Genomic DNA, 14,092 nt, shown 5'->3' with positions numbered 1-14,092 from the left:
CCTTTAGTGGGTGGATTTTCCACTCCTCCCTAATCCCAGGAGGATAAGCCACACCTCCTCCATGGGCTATGGGTTCTGAACCTGGACTTGTCCTAGACTCATGTGTTTTCACTACTCCGACTGTAGCTCATGCATTGTTTTGCACTGGAAGCTGTGTTCTCACACCCCTATGAGTCAGTGTGCGCTCAGCCATCCTGGTTTTCCACTGCATGGTTTGTGTTCTTACATATAACTGAATATATTTCTGTCATCTAAAAGTGGGAAAGCAGGGGGGCACCCACTCATTCTTGTGACTGAATTAATGAAGATGCAGTAAGCTTTGGAAACATCCAGTTGAAATTGAGTCAGTAAGTCCATCTGTGGTGAAAGCTTCCTGAGAGTCACTCACCCCACCAGAGAGGTCACAGTGACCTAGAAGTGGACTGGGGATTTACTTCCAGTTAACTGCAGCTTCTGTGAACAGAAGTTCATCCTGGACCATGCCCTGGCATGCGTGGAAGAGAAACAGTTCATTTGACCCACATCCTAGGAGGACAAAACTGGGATCTCCAAACTGCCCTTTGGCTCAGAGCATTGGGAACCAGGAGTTTGCGACTAGAATGTTTTTCATGCTGACCACGAAGCCTTCAACCCCCATCTCCAGGGGCCGCAGCCATGAGGGGGCAGGTCAGTTTTTGAACATGTCGCAGAGCAGCTTCTCCATGGGCGTGTTCCCAATGGTTCTGCGAAAGAAGAGGAGCTCAATACGATCTGAAGAAATAAACCTCAGCGAGGGAAGGAGCAGGAGCAATTTGCCAAACCTGGAAGAGAACAGAGAGAGTCCATGTGGATTGAGTTAGTTATTACGCACAGGGCAGTGTCCTTGGAGGAAGGTTGTCTATGGGACAGGGCTTTGTTTTTTTACTCTACTGTGCAAATGTAGACTCAGGCACTGGGGTCTGATGACATGACAGTGAATTGGAAAGTGTGCAGAGAACAAGAATGTTTGGCTTCAGTGGCATCTGTAGATTTTTGACGCTGGGGAAACAGAATTTCTCCTTTTGCTTTGTGCACCCGGGCCAGCAAAGCATGTGGCTGGAGGCCCATGAAAACACTGATCAGTTTGCCAGGGCACGGACCCACCTCTTTTGGGCAGAACATGAAGGCTTGAGCTGGAAAGCAGGGAGCCAGTTCAGCACACCTCAGGAGCATTACACAATCCATCAACATGAACTGGCAGCAAGTTCCTGCAAGGTCTCCAAGCCACATTTTGAAGCACCACTATTACCTGTGCCCCAGGTGAAAAATAACTGTACATACCAGTGGGATGAGGATGCAAATGGCTCCTATGTGGAGGTGGGGAGCTACTAGGAGAAAAGAGCTCCCTTCCTCTGAAGAGGAGGGAAAGAAGGAAAGAGAATGTTGTTCCTCTCTCTTGGGGTTGCAAACTGGAGAAGATGTTAAAGGTCACACAGGGCAGAAAGGAGCAGGCAGAAAGGAGAGTGTAGTGTGTGAGATGTAGGTAGGTATAGAGCCAGGATCCCTGGAGCAAGGTGTGGGAGGACCACCACAACCCAGCAGGAGATAAGGTTCACACCCTCTGGGAACAAGCCCAGAACAGATTAATTTACCTGTTCTATAGAGCTCTCTGCTGACCCAGGGAACACACTATCAGTGAAGTGGATTGGAGGGTGCACGGCCCAAGAACAAGGCTCCAGGCAAATGAAGGAGTACTTCATAGTGCAGACCAGCTCCTAGGCTGGTTAGAAGGGAGCAATGGATTTGTGAAGGCACTTGTCCTGAGAGGGGGGAAGGTTGTGGGTAACTGAGGAGGTGATGGGTCAGAAGGAAGCAGCTGTTGAGAAGCTAGCAGCAAACCTCACATCTGCAGCACCTGCCCACTTACCTGACCGGTTGGCTGGGGTAGTGTGTCCGGTTGTGTTGACCCAACATCATTTGCGACTGATCCTGTAGGTTCTCCACTTGCTCTGGGTCTTTCAGACCTCGTGTCTCTATAGAAAGAGGAAACACGATCAAGGCTATTCGTTGGGGCCTGCCTTTACCTTGCAAGATCCTATCCAATAAGCAAACCAAACACTCCACAAATTTCAAGTAGGTGTAAGTCTTTCTCTGGCAGACAAGGTAATTGGGGTAGATGTGATATCTTTTATTAGACCAACTAAATAGTTGGAAAAGTTGTTCTTTGCAAGCTTTTGGGTACAAACACCCTTCTTCAGGCATAGGGAAAGTCTGTCTCTGAGCACTCTTCTGGCCTGGAGCAATGATGCCTCTAACAGGTTAGACAGACACTTGGCAGGGATGGTTTAGTCAGGGATGCTCCTACCGTGAGCAGGGGGCTGAACTAGATGACCTTGTGAGTTTCCTTTCAGCCCTACTTTCCAAAGATCCTAAGAAGCCCCTCTGCCATGACACAGCTGGCACGGGGCTCTTTGCTGTAAGCCTCAGACTGAACCAGCTCAGTAGAGCTAGCTCAGGACCCTCTCTCTAGGGATTCCCCTGGCTATACACGTGGAAGGCCAGTACTGCAGCCACATCCCAGTGGGGAGATCATTATGGGTGAAATGGTTCTCAAATCACATGGTCCCCCATACTGTGACAGGACCTCTGTCTCTTCACTGTTCCCTACTAACCAGAAAAGCTGCTCATCTAGTAAATCCAACCACCTCCTCCAGCAGCAGGGATGTGGGTTGTTGGCTGAGTCATTGAGCTGGCTTTGGTCAAGGAGACTGTAGGATTTGTGATGGGTGAAAGCTGTGCACCTGGGTCAGTTTTGATTTTTTTAAGTACCAGTTTCAGGCTCTTTCCTTCAAGGGAGGTTGTTCTTTATAAATGGCTAGGATCTAGGCTGTCCCAAGGCATTTGCTGTGACATTAATGCTGGAAATACTGTTAATTCATTGAAGTTGGCTTCTAAAAACCTTCTGAAGAGAGCTGGAAAATGCTGAGGGATTTGGTTTATGCTCATGGGAGCCATTGTTTATAAGGCAGCAATTACACTATTGCAGAACAGGATGGGGAGCCTGGGCTGGAAAAAAAAAAGCTAGAGTTGAGGGCAATGACAGATCCATATGCCTGGGTTCCTGGGCTAGCAGGGGGTCTGCTGGTCAGGGTTGGAGGGCACTGGCAGAGCTGTGTTCATGGAAAATCAAGCCAGGAATAGTTGGGGGCCCTGTGAGTCAGGATTAAGGGACATTGGCAGAGCTGTACAAGTGAAGCCTGTCTGCTTTGTGGCTGGCCCTAACCCATGTCCTGTATCCCCAGTGAGGCTCACCTGGCTTGAAGAGCACAATGGCCTTCATGCAAGCGAACTCTGTGGGGTCAACAGTGAGAGACTTGAAGCGGGTGATGGTTTCCTGCAGGATGCGGATGTCCACGCTGGCAGACACAAGCTTCCCGTGGACACTGTGGGGGAGCTCAGGCACGGAGAGCAGGGGGCAGTTCTCCAGGGGCATGGACCACTGGATAGCACAGAGCAGGAAGAGCTCACTCCAAGCTTCCTCCAGCAAAATCACCTGCCAAGGAGGTGGGGTGGGGGGAATGAAACACGTGAGCTCAAAGGGCAAAACTGTCTCTCCATTATGTTCATTTCTGTGCAGATCTCATCAGTGAGACTGTGGGAACCTCTTCCCAAGTGCCAGACCTAGGTGGGCTACTGGCCAAAGCACGCTTTGGTCTGGGTGCTCAAGGAGCTACCCACTGACTGAGGTTAGAGGGCAGTGCACAGGCTGGAGCAGCTTTCAGCCTCAATGCTGACACATTAATCATTTGGTTTCCACTGGAGCACGTCAGACCAGTGCAATCGTGAGCATTAACTGCAAGAGGCTCAGCCTCAATTCAGAGCTGACAGTGGAAGCAGATTTGTTATACAGAGATCATGGGCATTAATGATGCTTCATGCAGGCAGCATAGGGGAGGTAACCTAAAGGGCTTTGTCTCCAAAACCTCAAACCATTGCTGTTTGAACTACAGGAGGCTCTGCTGAGGTGAGACCAGGGCTTAGTTGCCAGCCAGGAGATGGCAGGATGACCACATGCTTGCTCTGGTCTGATTCTAATAGGCAGGGTCATTGATAGACCCACGTGCATGCACGCATGCACACCCCAGCTCCTCCCACATAAGAACATAAGAACAGCTGTACGGACTAAAGATCTATCTAGCCTGCTGTCCCATCTCCCACAGTAGCAGTTAACGGTGCCTCAAACCACAGGCAGCCAGACTCACCTGGTCCCTGAAGGGCAGGTTGGAGAAGACCGGGAGATTTTTTGCCCACTTCACTGCCACGAAGAGGAGTCGGGCGGAGGTCTCGTAGACGCTCTCGGGGCTGGCAGATGGGTATGGGGACACCTGGTATTCACTGGAGGCCCGCTCTGGTTCATTCCCTGTTACATCAATGTTCTCGTCGGCTGTGGGAAGGAGAACGGCTGTGTCACTGGCAGCACGGGGTGGTGCTACAACTACCCCAACTGGCTCAGACACAGTGCCAGGCTCGCTGGAAGGCCCAGCACTTATGGGCCAGGATGCAGACAGGCCCACAGCTTAGCACTGGGTTGTGAAGAGGGGGAACTAAAGCTGTCTTTCCTTTCGAATATACTCCAGGTTTTCCTGACACCTGCTTTGCAGTGGCCCCAGCCCATCCCTGCAGCATTGTCCTGCATCCTGAGGACTTGAGAGTCTATGACCAGAGCCCTGGCTGTGCTGACTCCCCAGTCCTCTTTGCTGCAGCACTCAGACCACAAGAGGGACCCAGGGCAGATGAGGAAGCATCTAGGAGCCAGCAGGTTATAAGGATGACCTGTTCTTTAAGCGATGACAATGCAGTTGGTAGTATGTGGGACACAGAGGAGATGGGGTACCTGTACAGTGCTGGTGAGACCTGGCTCCAGGCACAGGTAAGCTCTGCTTTGGACCTGTCCTCACTATCCCTTTGTGTAGATGTGATTGAACCTTGCGACCCATTGGCTAGTGGCTGCCTTGCCCTGTGGGCACAAGCCCCTCACTGTAACAGAACAGGGTCACTGTGAGGGGCCCTCAGCCTGCCGGTGCCACCTCCCACTAGCAAGATGCTTGGCAATGCCCAAGCCTGGCTCTTGCAGCATTTTGACCTCTGGTCCTTGCAAGGGCTGTTCTGAGAGGTCCCATTCAGGACCCTGTGGTGCTAGGAAGAGCTGTGCAGTCTGACTCCCCTGCCCCAGAGCCTGATAACCATGTCACCACACTGACTCCTGGATTTCTGTGGGGCTGCACTGGGGTGAGACTAAGTGCACAGGAAATGTTCCTTGAGGTTCATCGACAGAACAGAGCTGTAGGAAAAGCCAAACCCATTCTTCTGGACCAGGAGCTGAGTGATGGGAGGGAGGCAACTTGGCCAGAAAGCTGAGCCCTACCTTGCCCCATGGAGATGAAGGAGGGACCCAGCATCTGGAGGAGGGAACCCATGTAACTGTGGCCTTTAAACCTACTGAGCAGCCAAACCCAAGAGCCATCTAGTCTCTGGGCTTCCACCCCCATCATGGCACCCACCCCATGCCCTGCCCATGAAGAACCTCTGGCCCCCACCCCCACAGGCACCCACCATCCTCAGGCTCCAGCTTGGCGCAGGTCTCCGCTGTCATCAGGCTGGCCATGAAGCGGTGGTTGCTGGGTGGAGTGGGTGCTCGGGGCCCTGGGGTTCCCACTGCTGCGGCGGCGGAGATGGGGCCCCGGAGGCTCGCCACGGCAGGGCAGGGCGGTGGGGGGGCCTCCCGCGTGGTGGCCAGGTGCTCGGGCTTGAGCTCAGAGTCCAGCTCAATGCTGTCAAGTCGGACCTGGGCAGTGCTGCGGGGCTGGCGCTCGTTCTGCACAGCTGCGGAGGCAGGGCGCAGGGTTAGGAGAGGGCTGGGCCATGGGCAGGCAGCAGGAGTCCTGAGGCTGCCCATGCTATGCAGTCCCATCAGCTGCCCCCAGCCCCCCTGCAGCATGGCTGGGGAGCAGGGGTCATCACTAGTCCCCTGCGCCCTTGGTCCTTTCGGCCAAGGATGGAAAATCTCTCTACAACCAGCTGCTCTAGTAGCTGCCAGCCCTGCTGTGCAGACAGGACGGCCAAGCCCTAGTCATGCTGAGGGATATGTCTCAGCTCCCTTTGAGGCAGAAGCAGAGCAAGACACCCTGACCCCCAGTCTCCCCCCTATCAGTGTCCAATGAGCTCTGCTGCCCTGGGCTCTCACTCTTGCCAACATCAGCCAAGCATCCCTTGGGCTCCGCTCACCTGCTCACGTGATTTCTATAGTGCCTCAGGGATCTTGTGGCCTCACAGATAACAAGGGGGCCCAGGTGGCTGCCCTGGGTGCCTGTAGTGCTTCCCTGGGAACCACATCTTTTGACCTTTCCCGACCCATCTCAACCGTGGCGCCCCCCACCCTGCACTCACCATCCTTGTTCATCCCAGCTTGCAGGCACTTCTTCAGCCTGCAGGCCTGGCACTGGTTCCTGTGAGCCTTGTCCACTGGGCACATCCCTGTCCCAGCCTGGCACCTGAAGGAAAGGAAGGCCACAGGCCCTGTTACACTGGCCTGATCACCTAGAGAAGTCTGAGGAAGGAGGTGGGAGGCTGCACCTGCCCTAGGAGTAATTTGGTGCTCAGGCTACAACACGGTGGCAACATGACATCCACTCCAGGTGGGAGGAGTTTAGCAGGATCTCGGTGTGCCCAGGTCCTTGGAGCAGGAGGGCTGATGAGATGAACTCACTGTCCTTTCAAACATCACAACCTATGGAAACAGGACTGCTGAGGGCCAGAATTTGAGGTCAGTGTGACTACTTCCAGGGTCTCAGAGCCAGAGAAGGGAGACCCAGCTGGGCACAACCAGCAACTGCCCTGGATGCTCCCCAGTGCCACGACCTGCACGCTTGGGTCAGCATCTTCTCCACAGGCCTTTCAGCCCCCTCTCTCCCACTGGGCTCTGCAGGGCTGGCATGGCAGCAGCTTCATCAGTCCTTTGCTGGGTCCTGCTTATCATACCCAGCCCTGACCCATTCTTGTGTGGTCTGGGGTCTGCCCAGACATCAGTGCTCATGACACCCCTAAGAGGTAGCCAAGAAATAGGGCATGTGTGTGAGGCAGCAGAGGAGCTGATGGTCCCCAAGCCCAGTGGTCTGCCAGGAGGAGGTGATTCTGGCATCCCGCCTGAGTCCTGGCTCAAGGATGCTTGGTTTGGCTTACAGCACTAGCTCAGAAGCTAAAGCCGTATGGCTTGTCCCCACCCAGCTGTGCTTTCTTCCCCAGCACAGAGCCAGCCCTCCTCTCTCCCTCCTTGGAGCCTTTGTCTCCAGCACTGGGATGCAGCTCCCATACAGCAATGGCACCGACAGTGGCAGAGGACAGCCATTGGGTTCCCAGTGTGTGAAGCACCACAAAGGGCACCTCGTGGGAGAGGACCCAGGTAGGGACCAGTGGGTGGGGGAACCTGGGTCCAAGAATGTCAGTCTGTCTGTATTCACCAGCACTGAGCCAGGAAACACTTACAGGGACTTTTTCCAAATGATCCCTCAGCACCAGCTTCTGGGGAATTACTGGGAGCTGCTGTCATACCCCCACCACTCACAGAGCCAAGGGTTCTTTGCACGTAGTCTCTGCACCAGGGCTCAAACAGACTAGCTTTATCCTTGTCACCTCTTACAGATGCTCCCCCCTCCCTCCGCACAAGAACACCTGCCAGGCACATTTCCCCATGCCAGAAGAGAGAAGGCAGAACAAAACTGGTACAGTCCTGTCTCCCACCACCACCTGGCATCTGCAGTGGTGCCACCCTCTGTTTACCTGTAGATGAGCTTCCTCCTGACGCTCCTCTTGAAGAAGCCACTGCAGCCATTGCAGGCGTAGATGCCGTAGTGCTTCCCGCTGCTGGTGTCCCCACACACCTTGCACATGAGCACAGGGCTCAGGGCCTTACCGGGGGTCGGGCTGAGCCCTGAGAGGATGAGAGGGAAATTGGCACTGGGGGCTTGGAAGCACCTGCCTCCTGGACAGGAGCACAGTGGGTAAAGCCCAGCTAGCATGGGAGGTGCCAGCTCAGCATGGGCACAGTGGGCAGCCTTGGGCTGGCAAGAGCTGGAGTTGGGGAGAAGCATGTCTGGTGGGCTCAGAGAAGACAGCCCAACTGCTGGACACGTGGGCACATTGTGTAAAGCTTGTTCCTACATTACACAAGGTGAAAGCACCTGGCCCCCTCGCCCCGTGTTCAGGCCCTACAACCCTGCCTCAAGGCCCCAGGGTTTGAAGGGCCCCAAGGGTCTCAGAGATGGGCTGTGAGAGTAGTCAGAGGCCAAGAGAGACATCCTCATCCTCCCCAGTGGTGAGGAAGACTGGGGCAGCCTGGCATGAGACAACACAGAGGGATGGAAACAGGTGGCTGGGCTAGTGCAGGCAGCTGGGCCCTGCTGGTCGCCACATCTCCTGACCCAGGAACAAGGGGCTGAGAGTGGAAGGCAGCAAATTGGTGGCTGCTAGAAGGGAATCTCCTGTATGCAGCACCCACTGGTTGGAGACTCATCTCCATGAGGGATTATGGTGTCATGACAGGCCGTCACAGAGCCTCACACACTGATGTGGCTGATACCAGCATCCCTAATGTAGTGGTACCTGCTTATGGGAAACAAATCCTTCTGCCTCTGATGGGGGCTAGGAGACAGCTGTGCTGGGTGGTGGTACCACTGTGCTGGGTGCAGGACAGTCACAAGGCAAATGGCTCCTGCCCCCAAGATCTGTGAGGCCAGCACAGTGCCAGGCAGGGCTCCTGGGGTAGTGGCAGGATTTGTGGCACTGGAGAAATACAGCCTGATGGGCAGGGGCTGGATCTCCACTGGATTCTCATGGCTTAAGACTCTCCTCAATATTTCCCCTCAGGCCTGGAGCTCCTAGTGTTTCCCTAGGGCCAGCAAAGGAAGAGGGCACAATAGCTGCTTGTAACCAGTTTCCATCTTAGTGCCCTGGCAGTCCTGAACTCTCTGAAGTACCTAACTGTGGTGACCAAAGCTTCCCAGTGGATGCTGTGCTGTCATCCTCCCCCCTGTAGCTAAGGTAGATACAAAGCCCCAAAGGACCATGCTCCAGGCACCCCTGGCCTGTAATTCTCCCAATGGCCCTAGGAGGTGCTGTCCCCTTTGCAGGGACACGGGATTGATCCCACATCCTCAAAGGTTTCATAGATTTCTTAGATTTCATAGACATTAGGGCTGGAAGGGACCTCATGGGATCATCTGATCTAGCCCCCTGTCCAAGGGCAGGAAGTCAGGTGAGGTCAGAGGACCCCAGCAAGATAATCAGCCAAACGCATCTTGCATGTGTCCAGAGTAGGTGCCTACAGGGATGGCGATTTCCAGCTCCTATTGGCACCAATGGGTGTGGGGGGGTTGTGTCAGAGCTTCTAGGAGCGATAAGACATGTAGCTGCTTCAACACATAGAGAGGTGTCTGGGGACCTCCCTGACCACCGCCCCAAAGAGATCTACCCTCCTTCCAGGGGCTTTGGTCTCCCCAGAGCCACCTGGGTTGGAGCACTTGCTCCCCCTCCTGTCACTGCCCACAGGTCTCCTGCCTTACTAGGAAGACATCTACTTGGAGCTACATGGCTGTGAGGGCCACAAAGCCCAATGCATCTCTCCCAGGCACCTCCTCAGTGCCGATAGCCCCTTCTCCACTGAGTGCCCTGGCCCACTGCCCAACACTGTTGGCTAGCGTGGCAGGTGCTGATGAATGTGACCCATGTGCGGGGGGCAGCAGGAAGGCCTGTAGAGCTGCCTGTGGCTTTTTGTGCCCCTGTGGACAGTTCTCTCCCCAGATGGTCCCAAGCCCATGAACCTCTGGCTTGCAGCCCTGGGCTCAAGCAGCAGGGGCTTCCAGAGCTGGGCTGCCACAGTGACAGCAACTTGCAGCCAAACTAAACAGCACCTGCCTCCTCCCCCACCTTTGGCCTGACTCCACAGAGGCTCAAGCACAGGTTGGGTTTTGGCCCTAAGCCAGAGAACCCCCTTGGGCTTGTGTTGGGATCTCAAGCCTTGGGGAACTTCAGGAGCCATGAGCATGTGGATGTGGAGCCCTGAGCTCTGCCTGCTCCGGCACTGTGACTCCTATAGCAGTGGCCAACGTGGAGTCAGCAGCCCAGGCCCTTTGTCAGGCCCACCAATGATTCCTCTCCAGCCTGGGCAAACTCCTGGAGGCAGGAGGTTGCCAACCCACTACAACCTAAGAGAGGAGCCCAGAAGTAGAAAGGTGAAAGGCTGCACCCAGGCTGGTTTCTGCTGATGGGTGAATGGGGAAGCAGTGCTTCAGGGACCTGCATCCCCAGGGTGGCAGGAAGCCAGAAGCCATGCCCCTTGGCACCCCAGTGCAGCTCAGTCCCATCCAGTAGCACAGCAGGGAGCCAAGGCATCCAGGTCCCTGGGGGCAGAGGGAAAGCTGGCTGCCATGTACGATAGCTTTTCTGTCCACCCCTTGCCACATACTACCCAGCTACTGCCACAGAAAAGTAGGATCCAGTCCAACAGCTACAGGCAAGGGAGACAGAGCCTCTTCAGCCCCTGACACTGCCAGGACTGCTGAGTGGGAGCCAGGTGGCAGGCAGGGGTGGCACAGCTCCTCCAGGGCTAAAAGCCCCATTTGGCCCCCAGGAGTGCCCTCCCAGGAAGCAGGGCTCTCAGGGGCAACCACAGGCCTGGTGCTTTGCTTCTTCCATGTGCTGTGGCCAGGTCCAGAGCTCCCCAGCATGTGAAATATCTGACACTGGGCCGGAAAGATGCTGCCTTAGCCAGCTTGGCCACTGCACTGGGGGAAATGGGGCCTTCAAGTCCCATAATGTTTTCCTCTGGGAACCAGCCCTTTCTGTACTACTGCCTCTCTCCAGTGTAGGGTGAATGGCCGGGGGAGGCAAGGAGGGCAGTGGGGGGCAGAGGAGTCTGGAGCTCCGGTTCCAGTTCTGTTCTGACTTGCCAGGGAGCCTGGCCGTGGCAACTGCAGCCTCCCTGGGGTCTTGGTTACCCCACTCTGTAAATAGGGACATTGGTCCATATCCTCTTTTGCAAAGCGATTCGAAACTGCTCCCCTTTGCTTAGAGTGCAAACCCCCACCAAGGGGGCAAATTCCTCTTCCCCTGGAGGCAACAGGACCTGCAGCCTGTGGGTCTAATTAGCCCAAAGGTTTTGTCTTCATGCAGAACTCCCCAGCCATCCTGGACGGCCCAGGACTCTTCGTGCTTTCTCAGAGCTCATTTCTGTTTCTCCCACCTGCAGGAGTAGGAGAAGCAATCCTGTCTGACAGTGCTGCTAACTCTAGTGATGTCTCCAGGAGATGGGCTTTGAGACAACACGGCATCTCATGAGCCCCGAGGAACCATCTCCTATGAGCTTGTCCTAGGTTTTAAAGTGACAGATTCACAAATCAGGAAACCTGAAGGCTCAAGATCCAAAAAAACCAATAAAAGGAACCCAGGATTTATGTATTGTCCTTCTAAGCCAGTCTCATGAGTTCAGGGACCTGATTCAGGATTTGCCTGGGTTTGGCAACTCTGCTCAGGGATATTGCTCCTTTGGCCTTCCCAGCTGGTGTGGCCTTTTGTGTCCTCTAGACCGTGGTAGCCCCTGTCTGTATATCTCATTGCTCTTTGGACAGAGGAAGGGCACATCTCTGCCCCCAGCACTGCTTCACCTGTGTCCAGCATCGCTGACCCCTGCCCCATCCTAACTCATGAGATTCCAGTGTTCAGCTGGTGGTCAACATGTGGAAGAGCTGAGGAAGTCTATCTTCAGATGGTCCCCCAACTCGTCTGTTTTAAGTGGCCCAAACCCTCTAGTCACTGGACATCCCCACCCAACTCAGACACCCGTCCACAACCACCCTCAGAGTTGCTTCTAGTTCACACAGCAACTCTAAGCATAAAGCCACCTGGACGCATGCTCTTACCTGACTGGTTGTCTTCCAGCCCAGCGTTCACAACGGACTCTGAGGGCGAGCTGGACATGCTGCAGGTCCTGGTGCTCAAGCCCTCTGTGGCAGGGGGCTGAAGTGCCAACTCCTGGAGGCTCTCCTCAACTTTACTGCTCAGATTCTCCCCAGGCTGCAAGGGGTGACCTGTTGCTCCAATCAATCCATCAGCAACCTTCCTGGAAGGATGTGAGATCCTGGGAGGAGGTGAGGTCCTGGCTACCCTTCAGCCTAGTCAAGGCAGAGCAGGACCTCAAGCTGCCAGGTGCTCTCCATGGTGGGCTGCAGTCCGGGGAGCTGGGCTCAGCCCCTCTGGTGCGGCCGGCTGGTTGTGTGTGTGTGTATGTGTGCGCGTCTTGCTCTCTTCAAGGCTCCTACTAAAGCAGAGCCGGGAAGATTAGTTCTTAACGCTGTGTAAGCAGATGCCTATTTGTCATCCTCTTAATCTTTAGTGTCTCCGCAAAGGTGGATCAATCAGCCACACTATGAAGAATTAAAAAGGTGCTGAGACCCGGCTGCACAGAGCCCTGCCCGGAGCCAGCTCCCTGTAACCCTAGACCCAGCGACACCAAACCCGCCTGCTGTGCTCTGCCCACAGAAACTCAACAAAACAAGCCCCCTGCCCTGGCCCTCTCTCCCCCTCTCCATGCTTTTTTTTCTGTTCTTCATGTAGGATGATTATAGCTTATTTGTTCAGCCTTCACTCTGGATGGCAGCGGTGAACCTTGGCTTCGTTCTCCCCCTGTACATCTGATCTGTCTCGCTCCCTGCCCCCTTGCTAGCAGGCCTGGGGAGCTTTTGCCTCCTGAAGGGTTTTCAGAAAGGGGGAGGGAATGAGCCATCCATTATCCTAGGGCAACAGCTAATCATAACTCAATATTTCATGAGGTGCTTTTTCCCAGGCAGGTAAATGCACCTGATTCTCAGAGCTGGCTATGAGAGAGTTATTGCTGCATTATAGATGAGGGGAAAGGGAGGAGCTTGGGGCAAGTAATTACAAGGGCTGTAAGAGAAGGGGCTTCCACTTACACGGTTATCTCCAGGCAGGGCTGAGAAGCATTGGAAAAGTTCACAGCAGGCTGAGGGAGTTCATGGAGAGCTCTCTGTGATGGAGGCTGAGCCAGGCTTTGGCTCCATTGAACTGCAGCAGCAGGCAGTGTGTCCTGTGACCTTCATGGGGAGGAAGGTATTAATGGAGGAGCCCAAACCACCTGATCTTGCCCTGACTCCAAGGATCTGAGATCCAGGCCTGGTGACTGACAGGTGAGGGCTCAGCCCTGTAGGGAGGGGGCTGGGGAGGTAGACTGAGTTGGGGCCTGCTCTCAGCTGGAGGTGTCTCCAATGGAGACTCCATATGCTTGTGTGTTTGTCAGTCCAAGGAGCCCACGTCTGGGAAGTACCAGGAGATATGTAGTGCAGGTCATTGCAATGAGTCACCAAGCTGTTTCTTGCCTTGGAGTCTTGTCTCATGGGCCCAGACAGCCCCTCTGCTCACTGCCTGGGTGCCTCCTCCACCACCCTGCTTACCAGGGGTGCAGTCTGCGATGCATGGTGAAGGGTGTTAGGGCAGAGGGATTAATTAGGGCTGAGAGAGAGAGAGATGGCTGAGATCTACCATATCAGGGAGCAATGAGTGGATATTCTTTTCTTGTCAGCATTACCAGTCCCAAGAGTTCAAACCTGGAGATATTTCCTCCCCCACCAAAAGGGTTAAAAATAATATACGCTGAGTTCTTTTTATGTCTTATGGATTTTCAGCCATCAAGAGTCACATTTTCCAGCTTTCCTCTGCACCATAAAGTCCAGAACTGAACATTGCTTTGTCCAGGGGCTAAGAGTCCCACAATCCCAGGAGCTGGGCTTTTAAGGACATTAGCAACCCTTGTGTGAGACGTAATAAAGTCAGAATGGGTTGAAGCACTGTCCTGTGTGCTTGGAATATTCAATTAAAGCTTCATTCTGCAAACAGTCCCATTATGGTAACACTTTGAGGTCACATGCAGTCCTGACGCACAGTCCCTGCCCCAGAGAACTGGCAGTCTCAGTGGAGTGATGTAAGAATCAACTTGCTCAGTCACCCATCAAAGCAGAAGGTCTCCTGCTTCCCAGCCCAGTTCCCAGACCACATAACCCTAAATAGC

The 14,092-nt window shown here is 54.4% G+C and overlaps 1 protein-coding gene across 1 annotated transcript; it reads right to left on the bottom strand.

Annotated features, from left to right (window-relative positions):
• Positions 1–667: 667 nt before the first annotated feature.
• NR2E3 (nuclear receptor subfamily 2 group E member 3) lies at positions 668–11,988 on the bottom strand. The gene is made up of 8 exons (XM_006035853.1): positions 11,931–11,988; positions 7,795–7,945; positions 6,406–6,509; positions 5,572–5,841; positions 4,221–4,402; positions 3,271–3,511; positions 1,886–1,991; positions 668–800 (listed from the first exon to the last, which is right to left on the bottom strand). The coding sequence occupies exons 1-8, from the start codon at positions 11,986–11,988 to the stop codon at positions 668–670; spliced, it is 1,245 nt and encodes a 414-aa protein (XP_006035915.1).
• Between the last annotated feature and the right edge of the window lie 2,104 nt (positions 11,989–14,092).

The sequence above is a fragment of the Alligator sinensis genome, unplaced genomic scaffold (genome assembly GCF_000455745.1).
Source record: "Alligator sinensis unplaced genomic scaffold, ASM45574v1 scaffold900_1, whole genome shotgun sequence".
Taxonomy (NCBI): Eukaryota; Metazoa; Chordata; order Crocodylia; family Alligatoridae; genus Alligator; species Alligator sinensis.
Note: the sequence above shows the minus strand (reverse complement) of the source record. Positions and strands in the feature narration are given on the sequence as shown.